The 21,144-nt window shown below is 34.7% G+C and overlaps 2 protein-coding genes across 2 annotated transcripts; one reads left to right on the top strand and one right to left on the bottom strand.

Annotated features, from left to right (window-relative positions):
* Positions 1-4,374: 4,374 nt before the first annotated feature.
* Positions 4,375-14,091, bottom strand: LOC134326143 (zinc finger protein 271-like). The gene is made up of 2 exons (XM_063008347.1): positions 14,086-14,091; positions 4,375-5,463 (listed from the first exon to the last, which is right to left on the bottom strand). Exons 1-2 carry the CDS (start codon positions 14,089-14,091, stop codon positions 4,375-4,377), a joined length of 1,095 nt encoding a protein of 364 aa, XP_062864417.1.
* A 4,857-nt stretch (positions 14,092-18,948) lies between these two features.
* On the top strand, positions 18,949-19,982 carry LOC134326738 (zinc finger protein 300-like; the record flags this gene model as incomplete). The annotated part of the gene is made up of 1 exon (XM_063008911.1): positions 18,949-19,982. A coding segment is annotated over one exon (969 nt), but the record flags the coding sequence as incomplete, so codon positions are not given.
* Between the last annotated feature and the right edge of the window lie 1,162 nt (positions 19,983-21,144).

Raw genomic sequence — 21,144 nt, forward strand, 5'->3', positions numbered from 1 at the left:
TTGCGGAGGAGAACTTTTGTCGGCTGCCGGTTTGCGGCGTGAGGAGAATTTTTAACGGCTGCCGGTTTGCATGCCGGTTTGCGGCGGGAGGAGAGCTTTTGTCGGCTGCCGGTTTGCATGCCGGTTTGCGGCGGAGGAGAACTTTTGACGACTGCTGGTTTACACGCCTGTTTGCGGCTAGTGGAGAACTTTTGACGACCACCGGTCTGCACGTCGGTTGCGGATAGAGGAGAACTTTTGACGACCACCGGTCTGCACGTCGGTTGCGGATAGAGGAGAACTTTTGACGACCACCGGTCTGCACGTCGGTTGCGGATAGAGGAGAACTTTTGACGACCACCGGTCTGCACGCCGGTTTGCATGCTGGTTTACGGCTAGAGGAGAACTTTACCGATTGCCGGTTGCACACTGGTTGTGGTTGAAGGTGTATTATTAGTTAGTTGAAATGTTGCTTGTTAAGATGTATATTTTTTACGTACTAAGTTTATTACTTTTTTTCTGTAGCTCCTATGGATCAAATGGGGGTGAAAATAGGTCATCGGCTATTTATTTTTACGAGGCACAGGTGCAGAGGATGTGTACTGATATCTTTGTTCTGAAGGAAAAATCATTATCCTTTATCCAAACGGTATATTTTAACAAATTGATTCCGCAGATGTGTGTGTTAGTTTTGCAGGAGTATTTTACAACATTGTTTAAAATTTATAATCCAAACTTCACTCCGAATACTAAAAAACTTGGTTGTTATGCTAAAACAATCAATATGAGAAAAATAATTCTTCTTTTGTTATTAATGTCAGGAAATGTACTACCAAATCCTGGCCCACAGATTGTTAGTAACAATGTTTTTAATACCCCGACAGATTTTAAAAATAGAGATGGTTTGGGTATTATTCATCTAAATGTGCGTAGTCTGCTTTCCAAAATGGACTTGATTCGAATTTGGGCTAAAATTACTAATGCTGATGTTATAGTTTGCTCGGAGTCTTGGCTTAATAGACAAATTCTGGACAGGGACATAAATATTGAGGGGTATAATGTATTTAGGACAGATAGGCCAAAAAGAGGAGGGGGTGTTGCAATCTATATTAAAGACAGGTATCATGTAAATGTGGTTCTTTCTAAATCTGTTGATAGACAGTTTGAATTGCTGGCTTTAGATTTAGTTATAACAGATTCATTTAAACTTACTATAATTGGTTGTTACAGAACTCCATCATCGCAGGGTGATGTTCTATCTACACTAGCTCTATTAATGTCCTCTATAAAATATAATGAAATTGTTTTAATTGGAGATTTTAACTGGAACTGGTTACAACCAGTGTCTGATGATTTTAAAATATTGTGTGATTCACTTAATCTCTTCCAGTTAGTTAACAGTTATACAAGACCAAATTTGAAGTGTCCTGATAAGTCGTCATTAATCGATTTAATACTGACAAATTCGCCACATAGATATACAACTGCTTCAGTTTTTGTAAATGATGTTAGTGACCATTGTGTTGTGGCAACGGTTAGAAGCTCAAAATTACCGAAATTTAAACAGCGCATAGTAGTTAGACGGAATTTTAAGTTTTTTGATAAACAAGCATTTATACATGACTTATGCCAAGTTGGATGGGAGAGGATTTATTTGATTCCAGATGTTGAAAATTCTTGGACATATTTTTATGATAGCTTTAGTGAGATTGTAAATAGGCATGCACCGTTTAAAAAATTTAGAGTTAAAGGGCGTGAAAATCCATGGTTTAATTCCGATTTAGCTAGTTTATTGCACGAACGTGATATAGCTTGGGAGAAAGCAAGACATACTGGATTGGAATCCGATTGGTTAACATTTAGGCAATTACGAAATAAGTGTACAGCCGCAGTTAGGAATTCTAAATCTAACTACTTTCTCTCTGAAATCTCGGGTAATGTAAATAATTCCCGGAAATTTTGGAAAAGTATTAAATTATTAACTGGTGCTGTAAATTCTAATAAACTTCCATCTTGTATCGTGAAAAATGGGGAAAAGATTTTGGATAAAGTGCAAATGCTAAATTCCTTCAATACACATTTTATTACAGCAGGATCCTTATTTGATTCTTTAAATTCGAAACCATTGAAGCATGACAGTGAGTATATAAATAGTGATGATGGAGCATATATGCCTTTTAACTTTAAACAACTCCTTTATTCTGAGGTGCACAAAGCTCTTACATTTTTAGATACAAATAAATCAGCCGGACCAGATTATTTAGATCCAGTGTTTTTAAAAATGGCAGCTGATATTATTGCAGGACCATTGACTTATATTTTTAATCTCTCATTAGCTACAAATGAAGTTCCCCAAATATGGAGGTCTGCCTTTGTTGTGCCCCTCTTAAAAGGGGGAGATCCTACCATGTTAGATAATTATAGGCCCATCTCCAAAATTTCGATTGTAGCAAAAATGTTAGAAACCTTTGTAAGTGAGCAATTGAAGGACTATTTAACAGTGAATAATATTTTAACTGAGTTTCAATCAGGTTTTAGAAAAAAACATAGTACAACTACAGCAGCATTAAAAGTGATAAATGATTTAATTTTATCGTTGGATAAGGGTGATTATTGTGCAGCACTGTTTATTGATTTGTCAAAGGCATTTGACACAGTTGATCATGTAATAATGAAATCTAGATTATTGAACATCGGTGTATCTAAGGATTCTATTTTATGGTTTGAAAACTATTTATCTGGTAGGACACAGTGTGTGCAGGTTGAAGGTTTTAAATAATCTTCATTGGTACTAGATAAAGGGGTACCTCAAGGGTCAGTCCTGGGGCCCCTGCTTTTTACTATTTACATAAATAGTCTCTGTGATAATGTGCCAAATGCAAGATTTCATTATTATGCTGATGATACTGTTATTTATTGTTCAGCTAAAACTCAAAATCAGGCTGTAAGTATTCTGCAGGAAAATTTTGAAATTATACAACAGAGACTTTTTAATTTGAAATTGGTCTTAAATGCTGATAAAACAAAAGTAATGGTGTTTACAAAGTCAAATAAGATGCCACTAAATCTTCCATCAATAAACACCTTGTCGGGGAGTGTGGTTGAAACTGTATCCACATATAAATATTTGGGTTTAGTGTTAGACAGTTCTTTGACTTTTAAGGCTCATATTACTCAGCTCACAAAGAAATTAAAGGTTAAATTAGGCTTTTATTTTAGAAATAAATCATGTTTATCCTTTCAAGCAAAGAAAAAGCTTGTCTGTGCCACTTTTTTACCAGAAATTGATTATGGAGATGTTATTTATATGTATGCACCCATATCTTATCTACGTTCACTTGACACTGTTTATCATAGTGCACTGCGATTCATTACAAAGTGTTCGTTTTCTACGCATCATTGTGTTCTTTATGAAAAAGCAGCTCTGTCCTCATTAACCACACGAAGATTAACTCATTGGTACATTTTAATTTATAAGTCTATTTTAGGTTTATTACCTTCATATTCATGCAATTTTATAAATCGTAAAGAACCTGGAAATTATTGTCTGCGCTCTTGCACCTTGTATCTTCTTAAGGTCCCCTTGGCACGTACGAAATTAGGGAAACAGGCTTTTAATCATGCTGCACCATCAGACTGGAATACACTGCAGAATGTTTTAAAATTGCAGGATTTGGTGAATTTAAGTTATTTTAAAAACATGTTGTTGAATATGGACATAGGTAAAACGGTTTGTAATTGTTTTAAATGAGCATTGTATTGTCTATATTATGTATTCATGTTTGTCGTATGTTGTTTGTGTAAGTGTAACTATGTACTATGTTGCTGCTTATCTTGGCCAGGACTCTCCTGCAAATGAGATTGTAAATCTCAGTGAGATTAATTTCCTGGTTAAATAAAAATAAAATAAATAAATACTCAATAGTACGCGCGAGCAGTACGCGAGAGCGGTTAGTATGTCCGAATACACAGTATACATAAAAAGGTACGCGAGAAGTACCCGGATGACCTACTTCTTGGGCAGCCATGTTTGAGTATGCAACCCATAATGTATCCCATAATGCAACTGTAGCTGCGAAGCGGAAGACAAAACAAGAAATTGGGGAGAAGGAGGAATCCTCTGTTTACAGAGGTGTAAGATAAACAAAATAAAAATGTTATTATTGTGTACAACCCTAAATAACGTTATGATTAGCGCAAAAAGATGATAAATATCCAAAAATTTGGCAAGTGGGGCTTGTCTGTAACTATGGTGGTCTGTAACCATGGCGATAATACGTCATCACGTCATCACTTGACGTTGGTAAGATGGCGGACGTAGTACGTAGGGGTGTTGTTACTTCTGTACTGAAAGCGCTGCGTACTTCCTTCAATCTAGTACAGACTCTGTTAGTATTAGATTCCACACGGTTTCTCTCCAGTGTGAATGTGCTGGTGTCTTCTGAAAGCACTCTGTTGATTAAAACTCTTTCCACATTGAGAGCACTGATATGGTTTCTCTCCAGTGTGAATGCGCTGGTGTTTTTTGAGATTACTCTGTGTATTAAAACTCTTCCCACACTGTGAGCACTGATATGGTTTCTCTCCACTATGAATGCGCAAGTGTATTTTAAGCTCACTCTTTGCATTAAAACTCTTCCCACACTGTGAGCACTGAAACGGTTTCTCTCCAGTGTGAATGCGCTGGTGTCTTTTGAGAGAACTCTGTTGATTAAAACTCTTCCCACACTGTGAGCACTGATACGGTTTATCTCCAGTGTGAATGCGCTGGTGTGTTTTGAGATCACTCTGTCCATTAAAACTCTTTCCACACTGTGAGCACTGATACAGTTTCTCTCCAGTGTGAATGTGCTGGTGTTTTTTTAGATGACTCTGTTGAATAAAACTTTTTCCACATTGTGAGCACTGATACGGTTTCTCTCCAATGTGAATGCGCTGGTGTATTTTGAGATTACTCTGTGTATTAAAACTCTTCCCACACTGTGAGCACTGATATGGTTTCTCTCCACTATGAATGCGCAAGTGTATTTTAAGCTCACTCTTTGCATTAAAACTCTTCCCACACTGTGAGCACTGAAACGGTTTCTCTCCAGTGTGAATGCGCTGGTGTCTTTTGAGAGAACTCTGTTGATTAAAACTCTTCCCACACTGTGAGCACTGATACGGTTTATCTCCAGTGTGAATGCGCTGGTGTGTTTTGAGATCACTCTGTCTATTAAAACTCTTTCCACACTGTGAGCACTGATACGGTTTCTCTCCAGTGTGAATGCGCTGGTGTATTTTGAGATTAATCTGTTGAATAAAACTTTTTCCACAGTGTGAACACTGATATGGTTTCTCTCCAGTGTGAATGCGCTGGTGTCTTTTGAGATTAATCTGTTGAATAAAACTTTTTCCACATTCTGAGCACTTATATGGTTTCTCTCCTGTGTGAATGCGCTGGTGTATTTTGAGATCACACTGGAACTTGAAGCTCTTCCCACACTGTGAGCAGACGTTTCCTTCTTCCTGTGTGGGACTGAGAGAGGTGTTAATGCTGACAGTACCAGAGGACGTTTGCTGATTACTGGAGCTTCTGGTTGGCGTCAGATCCTCATGTTCAGTCTTAATCTTCACCAGAGTCTCATATTTATCATGGTTGCAGCTCTTGATGTGATTGTGGAGCTGATTTTGGGTTGTAGAGGAACGTGGACACGAGGAGCAGCAGAAATCCTTGTTCAGTTCTGAAGCAGAAAATAATCAAATACATTTATAACATTATAAATAATCAAATACATTTATAACATTATAAATAATCAAATACATTTATAACATTATAAATAATAATATACATTTATAACATTATAAATAATTAAATACATTTATAACATTATAAATAATTAAATACATTTATAACATTATAAATAATCAAATACATTTATAACATTATAAATAATCAAATACATGTATATCATTATAAATAATCAAATACATTTATATCATTATAAATAATCATAAACATTTATAACATTATAAATAATTAAATACATTTATAACATAAATAATCAAATACATTTATAACATTATAAATAATAATATACATTTATAACATTATAAATAATCAAATACATTTATAACATTATAAATAATCATATACATTTATAACATTATAAATAATTAAATACATTTATAACATAAATAATCAAATACATTTATAACATTATAAATAATAATATACATTTATAACATTATAAATAATCAAATACATTTATAACATTATAAAAAATAATATACATTTATAACATTATAAATAATTAAATACTTTTATAACATTAAAAATAATTAAATACATTGATAACATTATAAATAATCAAATACATTTATAATATTATAAATAATCAAATACATTTATAACATTATAAATTATCATATACATTTATAACATTATAAATAATCATATACATTTATAACATTATAAATATTAAATACATTTATAACATTATAAATAATCATATACATTTATAACATTATAAATAATCAAATACATTTATAACATTATAAATAATCAAATACATTTATAACATTATAAATAATCAAATACATTTATAACATTATAAATAATCAAATACATTTATAACATTATAAATAATCAAATACATCTATAACATTATAAATAATGAAATACATCTATAACATTATAAATAATCAAATACATCTATAACATTATAAATAATCAAATACATCTAAAGCATTATAAATAATCAAATACATCTATAACATTATAAATAATCAAATACATCTATAACATTATAAATAATCAAATACATCTAAAACATTATAAATAATAAAATACATTTATAACGTTATAAATAATAAAATACATCTATAACATTATAAATTATCAAATACATCTATAACATTATAAATTATCAAATACATCTATAACATTATAAATAATCAGATACATTTATAACATTATAAATAATCAGATACATTTATAACATTATAAATAATCAAATACATTTATAACATTATAAATAATCAAATACATTTATAACATTATAAATAATAATATACATTTATAACATTATAAATAATAATATACATTTATAACATTATAAATAATATAATACATTTATAACATTATAAATAATATAATACATTTATAACATTATAAATAATCAAATACATTTATAACATTATAAATAATCAAATACATTTATAACATTATAAATAATAAACATTGTTAGTAAATGTTAAACTGAGATCTGATGATGAAGTCCTGTACCATGATGCATCATGAATGATTAATTTCTTTACGTTGTCCACTATGGGAGGCACTCTAGAACTCTCTGCTCGACTCTTTGCTGGATCTCTTCTCTCTGTGAATTTCTCTATACACAATACTTTAATTTTTCTGCTTGAATTCTATGTGTAATCGATCCCTTCTGTTATGTTTGTTTTGTCATTGTACATCGATCTTGAGTTTGCTGAAAGGCGCTATATAAGTTAAACTTATTACTATTATTATTATAGTAGTTTGTGTGGTTCTTAACACCAGATCAGCTGCTGTCTCTATTATCCTGGCTGAACAGATTCTCACAAGTTGGGCTCGACGGTTTTCTTTATTTGTGTAAATAGAGATTAGAGTCGTTTGCGTGACTGTGAGGGTTTAGTGGTGCTGTTAGTGTTAGTATTAGTGATAGATGCAAATAAATTCAATAATAGATGTTATTTTTACTTACTGAGTTCATCTTTATCTTCAGGTTCTTCCTTCTTCACAGGCTTCATCTGGAAACCTCCACACTGTTGGTCCTCTGGGGTGAGGTGTTCCTCAGAGGTGACGTGTTCCACAGGGATTAAAGATCCTTCACCTGAAATTCATCAATATGTGAAGAAGAAACTCAACAACTGGAGGAAACTGAAGGTTGTGGGTTTAGTTACCACAAATAAATACTACTTAGATTTAATCCAGACTGGAGTGTATCAGCACTTCTCCACAGGACAGTACGGTACAGTACAGGTTCTAATCCCACTATCCACATTTTCTTATTATTTCTACTATACTAACCAAACTGTACTGTACTAACATGGCAAATTGCTCCACATTTACTTACAGAAGTAACTTCCATCTTCTTCCTCCTCCTTTTTTATTAGTTTCTCTTGGAATCCTTCATTTTGTAGATCTATGGGGGTGACGTGTCCCTCTTCTGCTGACTGCATTATTAAAAGATCTGACAGGCAGACAGACAGATAGACAAATGTACTTTATTCCCTATTAAAGAGAAATCCAGGAATACTCTTTCAGACTGTTTTAACTTGTTTATTTTTAATGCTGTGAGGCTGTAAACAGAGTGAAAATGTTGAAACTATTGTGGGACTGAGCAGCATCAGACAGAAAAGACTTCTAATAGAACTTTTTGGGTTGGTTTCACAGAAAGGGATTAAGCCTAGTCCTAGACTACACAGCATTTTGAATGGAGATTCTCTATTTAAAGCAACATGTAGTCCTGGACTATAAGCCTTAATCCCTGTCTGGGAAACAACCCTTTGAGTTTGGTGGAAGTGGTTTTGTGGCCCAAAGTGAAATGATTAAGTCTGATGTTCTTTACATCTAGTTTCTCATCCACTCCCAATAACAGTGCTGTACTAAAACTTTTAACTTTTACTATAAACCTGTAAAACAACCTGTAAACAAAGCTACAAGAACTCGCTGTTTGTATAAAACATTAAAAACTGTAAACAAAGCTGAAAATGTGACGCGTTTATATCAAAATGTTAGATTTAATAATGAATCAACTCTGAATCCGTTACAATCCACTGATTCATCAGTTCAATGAATCGGTTCATCAGTACTGAATCATGTGTGATGCTAACAGTTAGCGGAGCAGCTAATAGTTTGTGTGTTTAAATAAAACTGGAGTTAAAGCTCCTCAAATCCTCACAGTGATGTTTTATTATGAACTCTAGTTTTATTATTAATTAGAATGTGGTTATAATTAAATATAAGGGTTATAATTAAATACATATTTTACTTACAGATGAGGCTCTAAAGTACAAACACAGCAGCTTCTTGTTCTTCTTATGATGTTTAATGGCGGTTGGCAGAACAACTTAAGACGCACCAGCGCCACCAACTGGACTGGAGTTGAACAGCAGCTTAGCAGTAAAACATCTCCATTAGCCCTGTATCTCTCAGCTACAGTGTTGGGGGGAACGCGGTACAGTCACGTGATTACTTTTTATCTGTAACGAAGTAATGTAACGCGTTACAGTTACATATTTGTAATGACATTACAGTTACAGTGATGAGGGATGAGTCGTTCCGAACGAACCGATTCTATTGAACTTAAGGAACCGACTCGCTCCTCTAGTATAAGGACAAATAATTAAGGAATAAACTTGTTTAATGATGTTAAATCTGATTGGTTCATGGCGTGTATGTTTTAAAGCAGAAACAAACACAGGCACATCTCTGCACAAGAGAGGATTTTTTTTAAACTAAATAAATAAAGTAAATAAATGGAATTTGTTTGTAGATGTGATTCCAGTATACAGTATTTGTTTGGGTTTAGAATGTAACGTGAAAGTAAAGTAATGAGGAATGAGATTACATTTTCCAGGAAGTAATGAGTAAAGTAATCCCATTACAATTTTAGTTAAGTAATAAGTAATGAGTAATGGATTACTTTTTTGAGTAACTACCCCAACACTGCTCAGGTAGCTTTAGAGAGGACTACAGTCAGTCCTAGACGTTCTTCCAAGCAGTTTCTCTAATGTCATGTTTTGTTTTCCAACTCACACATTCACACCAGTAGAAGCTTAAAAATAACACTACAAACCAACTAGTCTATAAGCACAAGAGGATTCATCTGTATAGTCGGTGCTGTTTATGCTTTTACACTTTAAAATATGAGGATTTTTTTTTTATTACAACAAACACAACGGCAACAATTAATAATTATAAAAATAAAATAATATTAATAAAGTCACAAATCTGTACCCAAGCAACAAGTTGTAATTTATTTCTAGCACCACTAGATGGCGACGATGTCTGTACAACATTTTGAACTTCACTTTAAAAGTCAGTTGAATGTGTTTTACTGAAATCTATAGGTGGGTGTTTCCTCTTATAGTTTTCTTATTGTTCCTCATATACAGTAGAAACTAATTCACACAAATATACATACAGCATTTTACATGACAGATTCTTATCATAAAAGCTTTATCTAAGTTCATGTCATTTCACTTTACAAAATAGCCTTTCAATTTCTTGTTTGTGTTTAGGATTAAATGTAAATAACTTCTCTGCTCAGATAAATAGGTGTAGTTTGACTTCACCCATCATGCTTTGTGGCTCCATCTAGTTCATTTGCACATGTTTCATAGATAATGAGCTAGTACTTCACACAAGAAGGTGTGAATAGTTGGCTGATGATTGACCAATGCAGAGTTTTGAACTCGTCTTGCGTCTTTGTCCTCAGCTCTATTTAAGGACTAAACTCTAGACTTGTAGCTGAGTCACTTGGTAAGAAGGATCTTCTGCACGTTCTTCATTAGAAACGACCTGCTGGAGACACCAGCTTTGTTAAAGTTTCTGCCAGGATTCTAACAGGAAGGTAAAATGTTTTTCTTGTTTGTTTCTTTTACATTTATGTTGCATTTGTTGTTCTTTTTATTTTATTATGTTATTTAATATTATTAGGTTAATATAGTCAGACGGTTTAAATTAGCTTTATGCTCATAATTGTGGTGTTTTATGAAGCCTTTTTTACTCCCAGCACACCAAATATTTACACTTGTGAGCTAATTATTAGTCCTGTCATGAACTGGATTAGATTTGCTTGGTGCAGGACTGATGTTGAGAAAGTCAGATCTTTTATATCTTTATTTATATCAAGTTATTTATAGTTATTTAATTATTAATATCTGCAGTATTTATAAGTATTTGATCCTGATGTTCTTTGAATTCAGATTCTCACTTAGACGTGAAGTGAATTTCATGTTTTTATTACTAGGAGAAAAGTTTAATATTATTGTGGTATTAATGTAGTAAAAGTAATTCTAATTAATCAACTTCTTACTTTGTTTCTGTTGCTTTCCAAGGAAACAGTTTCTACAGTCTTATCAAAGCATAAACATGAAGAACTTTCATCACTGCTCAGAGTGTGGGAAGAGTTTTACTACGCAGAGTAATCTCCAACAACACCAGCGCATTCATACAGGAGAGAAGCCTTATCACTGCTCAGAGTGTGGGAAGAGTTTTATTAAGCAGAGTCATCTCAAACAACACCAGCGTGTTCACACAGGAGAGAAGCCGTATCACTGCTCAGAGTGTGGAAAGAGTTTTGCTGAACATAGTAACCTTCAAAAACACCAGCGTGTTCACACAGGAGAAAAGCCGTATCACTGCTCAGAGTGTGGAAAGAGTTTTCCTCAACGAAGTAAACTCCAACAACACCAGCGTATTCACACAGGAGAGAAACCGTATCACTGCTTAGAGTGTGAAAAGAGTTTTACTCAGAGTAGTGCTCTTAAAGTACACCAGCGTATTCACACAGGAGAGAAACCGTATTACTGCTCAGAGTGTGGAAAGATTTTTGCTCATGAAAATAATCTCAAACGGCATCAGCGTATTCACATAGAAAAACTACATCACTGTTAAGAGTGTGGGAAGTATTTCACTGCATATTATGTTTTCCAACATCACCAGCGTATTCGCACAGGACAGAAACCATATCAGTGTTCAGAGTGTGGAAAGAATTTTACTATGCAGAGTCATCTCAAACAACACCACCACATTCATACAGGAGAGAAGCCGTATCACTGCTTAGAGTGTGGAAAGTGTTTTGCTGAACATAGTACCCTTCAAAAACACCAGCGTATATTCACACAGGAGAGAAACCGTATTACTGCTCAGTGTGTGGAAAGATTTTTGCTCATGAAAATAATCTCAAACGGCATCAGCGTATTCACATAGAAAAACTACAGTACATCACTGTTAAGAGTGTGGGAAGTATTTTATTGCACATATTATTATTACACCAGCGCGTTCACACAGGAGAGAGGTTGTATCACCATTCACTGTCTGAAAAGAACTTTAGTGAAAGGAATATCCTTTAAGTACACTACACCAGCGCATTCACATAAAAGGGATGACCCATATTGCTGCTTATAGTGCGGATGAAGTTTTACTGGAAGCTGCATTTTTAATAGACACCAGTACGGTCACACAGAAGTTACGTTTTTGTGACTGAAGTCGTGTTTCATTTTTTACTAATATACACTAGAACTGTTCTACTTCAATTATCAAATGTACATGATGGTATGAATATGATAATTAATCATCAAATGTAATGTGGTGTCATGTACCAACCTCAGATCTGAATCTGTTTTTGTTCTTTATTCAAGTTTAATCTACTTTAATAAACACAGAACAACTTTTACTTTCAAGTGGAAGAATTTTACCCTGGTCTTTATGGTGTTTGCATAAATTCTTCATATTATGAACGCTAAGTTTTTATAAATGAACAGCCTCTTACTTTAACACTTCTAGGTCTACACTCCAAAATTCTAGTGTTTAGATGATTTCCACTTAGCAAATAATGAACCGTCCTCAACCAGAATGTACATGAGAAGGTGTGAATAGAGGGCTGTGGACTGAACAGTGTTGCATTGTTCTATCATCATGAGTCTTTGTTCTTTATGTTTATCTATAGACCAAATTAGTGGTAGCTAAACTCCTTTGTTAAAAGAAATACTCATATTTACGTTTAATTATCCCACCATCTTCTAGTGCATAAAACCCAGTTCTCCTTATATAGCCAACATGACGAGATTGTGCCGGTTCCTCCTGTACAACATCAGGAAGATTCGGCCATTTCTCTCCAGAGAAGCTACCCAGATTCTGGTGCAATCACTTGTAATCTCTCGGTTGGACTACTGCAACTCCCTCCTGGCAGGAGCTCCCATGGCCACTATTAAACCCTTACAGCTCATTCAAAATGCAGCTGCCCGTCTGGTCTTTAACCAACCTAAACACTGCCACATCACCCCACTGCTGCGTTCTCTTCACTGGCTTCCTGTAGCTGCACGCATTCAGTTTAAAACACTGACGCTCGCCTACAAAGCCAAAAGTGGACCAGCCCCAAGCTACCTTCGGGGTCTAATCAAACCCCGCTCTGTACCACGCAACCTCCGAGCCTCTAGTCTAGCTCGACTTGAGCCTCCATCCAGGACTAAAGGAAGACAAGCATCAAGGCTGTTCTCTGTTCTAGCGCCCAAATTGTGGAACGAACTTCCTCTGTCTGTCCGAACAGCTGAGTCTCTTGCTGTCTTTAAAAAACGATTAAAAACACACCTTTTTACTAAACACTTAGGCTGATTTGTACTTATTTACTAACACTTTATTCCAATCTTTTCCATTTAAAAAAAAAAAAAAAGAAAAGACACTTTGGTTCTAACAGGTTTTAGCAGAGTTGTGTTCTTCGACTGTTGTCTATCTAAACTTAAGGAATGAAATGTTCACTGTGGAAGCACTTCTGTAAGTCGCTCTGGATAAGAGCGTCTGCTAAATGCTGAAAATGTAAATGTAAATGTAAATATAAATCCTAATGAAGAAAAGGTTGAATCCAGATGATTGTGGTGTTTTTGTACTAAATGCAGGTGAAAGAGGATCAGCAGCAGCAGCTGAGCGGTGTGTGTGGTTCTCTGTGTGTTTTGTCACTGTTTCAGAATCGTTTATTTGAAAAGCTGCGTGTAGAACAGAGAAAGTAAAAGACGACACACAGTGGAGTGAAAGGCTGAACGACGGACGTCTATAAGAAGCAGCTTGAACACAGCTTTGCTCACTTATGGCTACAAACACCCTGAGAACACCTGATCTCGGAAGCTAAGCAAGGTCGGGCCTGGTTAGTACTTGGATGGGAGACAGCCTGGGAATACCAGGTGCTGGAAGCTTTTATCCACACACACCAACCTTCACTCCAAACCTCCTGTTACACACTGACCCAGCGGCTTTTTCTTCATCAAAGCTACACAATGAGACAAAGATCAGCTCATACTTTCATTCTTACTACAGTAAAACACATTCAACTGACCTTTAAAGTGAAGTTCAAAATGTTGTACAGTCATCCTCGCCATCTAGTGGTGCTAGAAATAAATTACAGCTTGTTACTTGGGTACAGATTTGTGACTTTATTATTATTATTTTATTTTTATCATTATTAATTGATGTTGTGTTTGTTGTAATAAAAAAACTCTTCATGTTTTAAAGTTTAAAAGCATAAACAGCACCGTCTATAAAGATAAGATAAGATAAGATGAGATAATCCTTTATTAGTCCCACAGTGGGGAAATTCCCATCGTTGCAGCAGCAAAGGGATAGTACAGCACTCAGTATAAAAAGATAGACAATAAGAGGAATAATGTATAATAATAATAATAATAATAATAATAATAAGTCAGGAAAAAAACTCTGAAAAATATTTACAATAATGACAAATAATTGCACCTGGGAGAAATATTGCACATTGTAATAATTTCACATGGGGAAAAAAGTCAAACATTGTTATGAATAATTTAAAGTGTGTGTGTGTGATCTGCTTGGAGCAGTGCTGGTTATACAGTCTAACAGCAGCTGGAAGGAAGGACCTGTGGTACCGCTCCTTCCCACATTTGGGGTGAAGCAGCCGGTCACAGAAGGAGTTGCCCAGTGCTGCCAGAGTCTCATGCATGGGGTGGGAGTCGTTGGAGCTTGGCTAGCATCCTCCTGTCTCCCACCACCTGCACTGGATCTAAGGGGCTCCCCAGGACAGAGCCGGCCCTCTTAATGAGTTTGTCTAGTCTCTTCCTGTCCGCTGCCCCAGCATACCACTCCATAAAAGATGGCTGATGCCACCACTGTGTCAAAGAAAGTCCTCAGGAGTTCCCCCCGCACTCCAAATGAACTCAGTCACCTGAGTAGGTACAGTCTGCTCTGACCTTTTTTATAAAGTGCGGTAGTGTTAACTGACCAGTCCAGTTTGTTATTTAGATGAACACCCAGGTACTTATAAGAGTCCACTCTCTCAATGTCCATTCTCTGGATGTTCACTGATGGTAAAGTGGGTCTTGTAGTGTTATTTTTAAGCTTCTACTGGTGTGAATGTGTGAGTTGGAAAACAAAACATGACATTAGAGAAACTGCTTGGAAGAACGTCTAGGACTGACTGTAATCCTCTCTAAAGCTACCTAAGCGGTGTTGGGGTAGTTACTCAAAAAAGTAATCCATTACTCATTACTTATTACTTAACTAAAATTGTAATGGGATTACTTTACTCATTACATCCTGGAAAATATAATCTCTTTCCTCATTACTTTACTTTCACGTTACATTCTAAAACTCAAACAAATACTGTATACTGGAATCACATCTACAAACAAATTCCATTTATTTACTTTATTTATTTAGTTTCAGAAAAATCCTCTCTTGTGCAGAGATGTGCCTGTGTTTGTTTCTGCTTTAAAACACAAATGCCATGAACCAATCAGATTTAACATCATTAACCGAGTTTATTCATTAATTATTTATCCTTATACTAGAGGAGCGACTCGGTTCCTTTAGTTCATTTCAAAAGAGTCGTTCAATAGAATCGGTTCGTTCGGGAACGACTGATCCCTCATCACTGTAACTGTAATGTCATTACAAATATTTAACTGTAACGCGTTACATTACTTCGTTACAGATAAAAAGTAATCACGTGACTGTACCGCGTTCCCCCCAACACTGTAGCTGAGAGATACAGGGCTAATGGAGATGTTTTACTGCTAAGCTGCTGTTCAACTCCAGTCCAGTTGGTGGCGCTGGTGCGTCTTAAGTTGTTCTGCCAACCGCCATTAAACATCATAAGAAGAACAAGAAGCTGCTGTGTTTGTACTGTAGAGCCTCATCTGTAAGTAAAATATGTATTTAATTATAACCCTTATATTTAATTATAACCACATTCTAATTAATAATAAAACTAGAGTTCATAATAAAACATCACTGTGAGGATTTGAGGAGCTTTAACTCCAGTTTTATTTAAACACACAAACTATTAGCTGCTCCGCTAACTGTTAGCATCACACATGATTCAGTACTGATGAACCGATTCATTGAACCGATGAATCAGTGGATTGTAACGGATTCAGAGTTTATTCATTATTAAATCTAACATTTTGATATAAACGCGTCACATTTTCAGCTTTGTTTACAGTTGTTAATGTTTTATACAAACAGCGAGTTCTTGTAGCTTTGTTTACAGGTTGTTTTACAGGTTTATAGTAAAAGTTAAAAGTATTAGTACAGCACTGTTATTGGGAGTGGATGAGAAACTAGATGTAAAGAACATCAGACTTAATCATTTCACTTTGGGCCACAAAACCACTTCCACCAAACTCAAAGGGTTGTTTCCCAGACAGGGATTAAGGCTTATAGTCCAGGACTACATGTTGCTTTAAATAGAGAATCTCCATTCAAAATGCTGTGTAGTCTAGGACTAGGCTTAATCTCTGTCTGTGAAACCAACCCAAAAAGTTCTATTAGAAGTCTTTTCTGTCTGATGCTGCTCAGTCCCACAATAGTTTCAACATTTTCACTCTGTTTACAGCCTCACAGCATTAAAAATAAACAGTTAAAACAGTCTGAAAGAGTATTCCTGGATTTCTCTTTAATAGGGAATAAAGTACATTTGTCTATCTGTCTGTCTGCCTGTCAGATCTTTTAATAATGCAGTCAGCAGAAGAGGGACACGTCACCCCCATAGATCTACAAAATGAAGGATTCCAAGAGAAACTAATAAAAAAGGAGGAGGAAGAAGATGGAAGTTACTTCTGTAAGTAAATGTGAAGCAATTTGCCATGTTAGTACAGTACAGTTTGGTTAGTATAGTAGAAATAATAAGAAAATGTGGATAGTGGGATTAGAACCTGTACTGTACCGTACTGTCCTGTGGAGAAGTGCTGATACACTCCAGTCTGGATTAAATCTAAGTAGTATTTATTTGTGGTAACTAAACCCACAACCTTCAGTTTCCTCCAGTTGTTGAGTTTCTTCTTCACATATTGATGAATTTCAGGTGAAGGATCTTTAATCCCTGTGGAACACGTCACCTCTGAGGAACACCTCACCCCAGAGGACCAACAGTGTGGAGGTTTCCAGATGAAGCCTGTGAAGAAGGAAGAACCTGAAGATAAAGATGAACTCAGTAAGTAAAAATAACATTTATTATTGAATTTATTTGCATCTATCACTAATACTAACACTAACAGCACCACTAAACCCTCACAGTCACGCAAACGACTCTAATCTCTATTTACACAAATAAAGAAAACCGTCGAGCCCAACTTGTGAGAATCTGTTCAGCCAGGATAATAGAGACAGCAGCTGATCTGGTGTTAAGAACCACACAAACTACTATAATAATAATAGTAATAAGTTTAACTTAAATAGCGCCTTTCAGAAACTCAAGATCGATGTACAATGACAAAACAAACATAACAGAAGGGATCGATTACACATAGAATTCAAGCAGAAAAATTAAAGTATTGTGTATGGAGAAATTCACAGAGAGAAGAGATCCAGCAAAGAGTCGAGCAGAGAGTTCTAGAGTGCCTCCCATAGTGGACAACGTAAAGAAATTAATCATTCATGATGCATCATGGTACAGGACTTTATCATCAGATCTCAGTTTAACATTTACTAACAATCTTTATTATTTATAATGTTATAAATGTATTTGATTATTTATAATGTTATAAATGTATTTGATTATTTATAATGTTATAAATGTATTATATTATTTATAATGTTATAAATGTATATTATTATTTATAATGTTATAAATGTATATTATTATTTATAATGTTATAAATGTATTTGATTATTTATAATGTTATAAATGTATTTGATTATTTATAATGTTATGAATGTATCTGATTATTTATAATGTTATAAATGTATCTGATTATTTATAATGTTATAGATGTATTTGATTATTTATAATGTTATAGATGTATTTGATTATTTATAATGTTATAGATGTATTTGATTATTTATAATGTTATAAATGTATTTGATTATTTATAATGTTATAAATGTATTTGATTATTTATAATGTTATAAATGTATTTGATTATTTATAATGTTATAAATGTATTTGATTATTTATAATGTTATAAATGTATTTGATTATTTATAATGTTATAAATGTATTTGATTATTTATAATGTTATAAATGTTTTTGATTATTTTTAATGTTATAAATGTATTTGATTATTTATAATGTTGTAAATGTATTTGATTATTTATAATGTTATAAATGTATTTGATTATTTATAATGTTATAAATGTATTTGATTATTTATAATGTTATAAATGTATTTGATTATTTATAATGTTATAAATGTATTTGATTATTTATAATGTTATAAATGTATTTGATTATTTATAATGTTATAAATGTATTTGATTATTTATAATGTTATAAATGTTTTTGATTATTTTTAATGTTATAAATGTATGTAATTATTTATGTTATAAATGTATTTGATTATTTATAATGTTATAAATGTATTTGATTATTTATAATGTTATAAATGTATTTGATTATTTATAATGTTATAAATGTATTTGATTATTTATAATGTTATAAATGTATTTGATTATTTTCTGCTTCAGAACTGAACAAGGATTTCTGCTTCTCCTCGTGTCCACGTTCCTCTACAACCCAAAATCTGCTCCACGATCACATCAAGAGCTGCAACCATGATAAATATGAGACTCTGGTGAAGATTAAGACTGAACATGAGGATCTGACGCCCACCAGAAGCTCCAGTAATCAGCAAACGTCCTCTGGTACTGTCAGCATTAACACCTCTCTCAGTCCCACACAGGAAGAAGGAAACGTCTGCTCACAGTGTGGGAAGAGCTTCAGGTTCCAGTGTCATCTCAAAATACACCAGCGCATTCACACTGGAGAGAAACCGTATCAGTGCTCACAGTGTGGGAAGAGCTTCAGGTTCCAGTGTCGTCTCAAAATACACCAGCGCATTCACACTGGAGTGAAACCATATCAGTGCTCACAGTGTGAGAAGAGTTTTAATCAACAGAGTAAGCTCAAAATACACCAGCGCATTCACACTGGAGAGAAACCATATCAGTGCTCACAGTGTGGAAAGAGTTTTAATACAAAGAGTGAGCTCAAAATACACCAGCGCATTCACAGTGGAGAAAAACCATATCAGTGCTCACAGTGTGGAAAGAGTTTTAATACAAAGAGTGATCTGAAAAAACACCAGCACATTCACACTGGAGAAAAACCATATCAGTGCTCACAGTGTGGAAAAAGTTTTAATCAACATAGTGCTCTCAAAAGACACCAGCACATTCACACTGGAGAGAAACCGTTTCAGTGCTCACAGTGTGGAAAGAGTTTCAATACAAAGAGTGATCTCATAACCCACCAGCGCATTCACACTGGAGAGAAACCGTATCAGTGCTCACAGTGTGAAAAGAGTTTTAATACAAAGAGTGAGGTTAAAATCCACCAGCGCATTCACAGTGGAGAGAACCCGTATCAGTGCTCTCAGTGTGGGAAGAGTTTTAATCAACAGAGTCATCTCAAAATCCACCAGCGCATTCACACTGGAGAGAAACCATTTCAGTGCTTACAGTGTGGGAAGAGTTTTAATCAACAGAGTCATCTTAAAATTCACCAGCGCATTCACACTGGAGAGAAACCGTATCAGTGTTCACATTGTGGGAAGAGTTTTAATCAACAGAGTGCTCTCAAAACACACCAGCGCATTCACACTGGAGAGAAACCGTATCAGTGCTCACAGTGTGGAAAGAGTTTTAATACAAAGAGTGAGGTTAAAATACACCAGCGCATTCAGACTGGAGAGAAACCATATCAGTGTTCAGTGTGGAAAGAGTTTTAATACAAAGTGTGAGGTTAAAATACACCAGCGCATTCACACTGGATGGAAACCGTATCAGTGCCTACAGTGTGGAAAGAGTTTTTATACACAGTCTAGTCTCAAAATCCACCAGTGCATTCACACCGGAGAGAAACCGTATCAGTGCTCTCAATGTGAAAAGAGTTTTACTAGACAGAGTGAGCTCAAAATACACCAGCATATTCACACTGGAGAGAAACTGTATCAGTGCTTACAATGTGGAAAGAGCTTTAATACAAAGAGTGCTCTTAAAGTACACCAGGGCATTCACACTGGAGAGAAACATTAGCTGCATCCAGAATTGCATACTAACAGAGTCTGTACTAGATTGGAGGAAGTACGCAGCGCTCGGTTGGAAAAGAAGTACGCGGCGCTTTCAGTACAGAAGTGTGCAGTATGCACACAACACTAGGGGTGGGCGATATGACCTTTAAAAAATATCACGATATTTTGGGATATTCTTGCGATGACAATATATAAGAACAAGCGATATATAAGAACACCTTTGTTTTGCAGACACTCAGGAAATTTAAGGTACAAATGTTATTAAATGTACATTAAATTAAGCATCACTTCCAGTAGGGCCGGGCGATATGGCTAAAAATCTCCATATGCTTTTGAGAAGTGGTGATATAATGCGTATATAATGTAAACTTAAAGTACAATGGCAGGCCACCGCCCGTATTTTACCTTATATTGTTTATGTTCTCTTAAAAACACAAAACATTGTAGTTCTGATCAATTCTGACTAATTAGTGTTTACATTTTGTATTATTACAGGCTGTATTTGTATTAATATTGACAACATTTATATTAAACAAACCAGCAGAATCTCACAATTAGATTTCTGCTCCATTTTACTTCAAGTCAAGTCAAGTCAAGTCAACTTTATTTATATAGCGCTTTTTACAATATACATTGTCTCAAAGCAACTTTACAAAATCCAGGACCAACAGATACAAAAACCCCTGTTGAGCAAGCCGAGGGCGACTGTGGCAAGGAAAAACTCCCTGAAAATTACAGGAAGAAACCTTGAGAGGAACCAGACTCAGCAGGGCCCATCCTTCTTGGGTGGTCTGGAGGATACTTTAAATAAATACACGATTTACACAAATCATACAAACACAGAATTGAATGATCTAAAAGTCATACAGTGGTAATAAATAGATAAATAAACAATTAAATAATAATAGAGTTGTTATCCGCTCT

Source organism: Trichomycterus rosablanca, chromosome 14, assembly GCF_030014385.1.
Source record: "Trichomycterus rosablanca isolate fTriRos1 chromosome 14, fTriRos1.hap1, whole genome shotgun sequence".
Taxonomy (NCBI): Eukaryota; Metazoa; Chordata; class Actinopteri; order Siluriformes; family Trichomycteridae; genus Trichomycterus; species Trichomycterus rosablanca.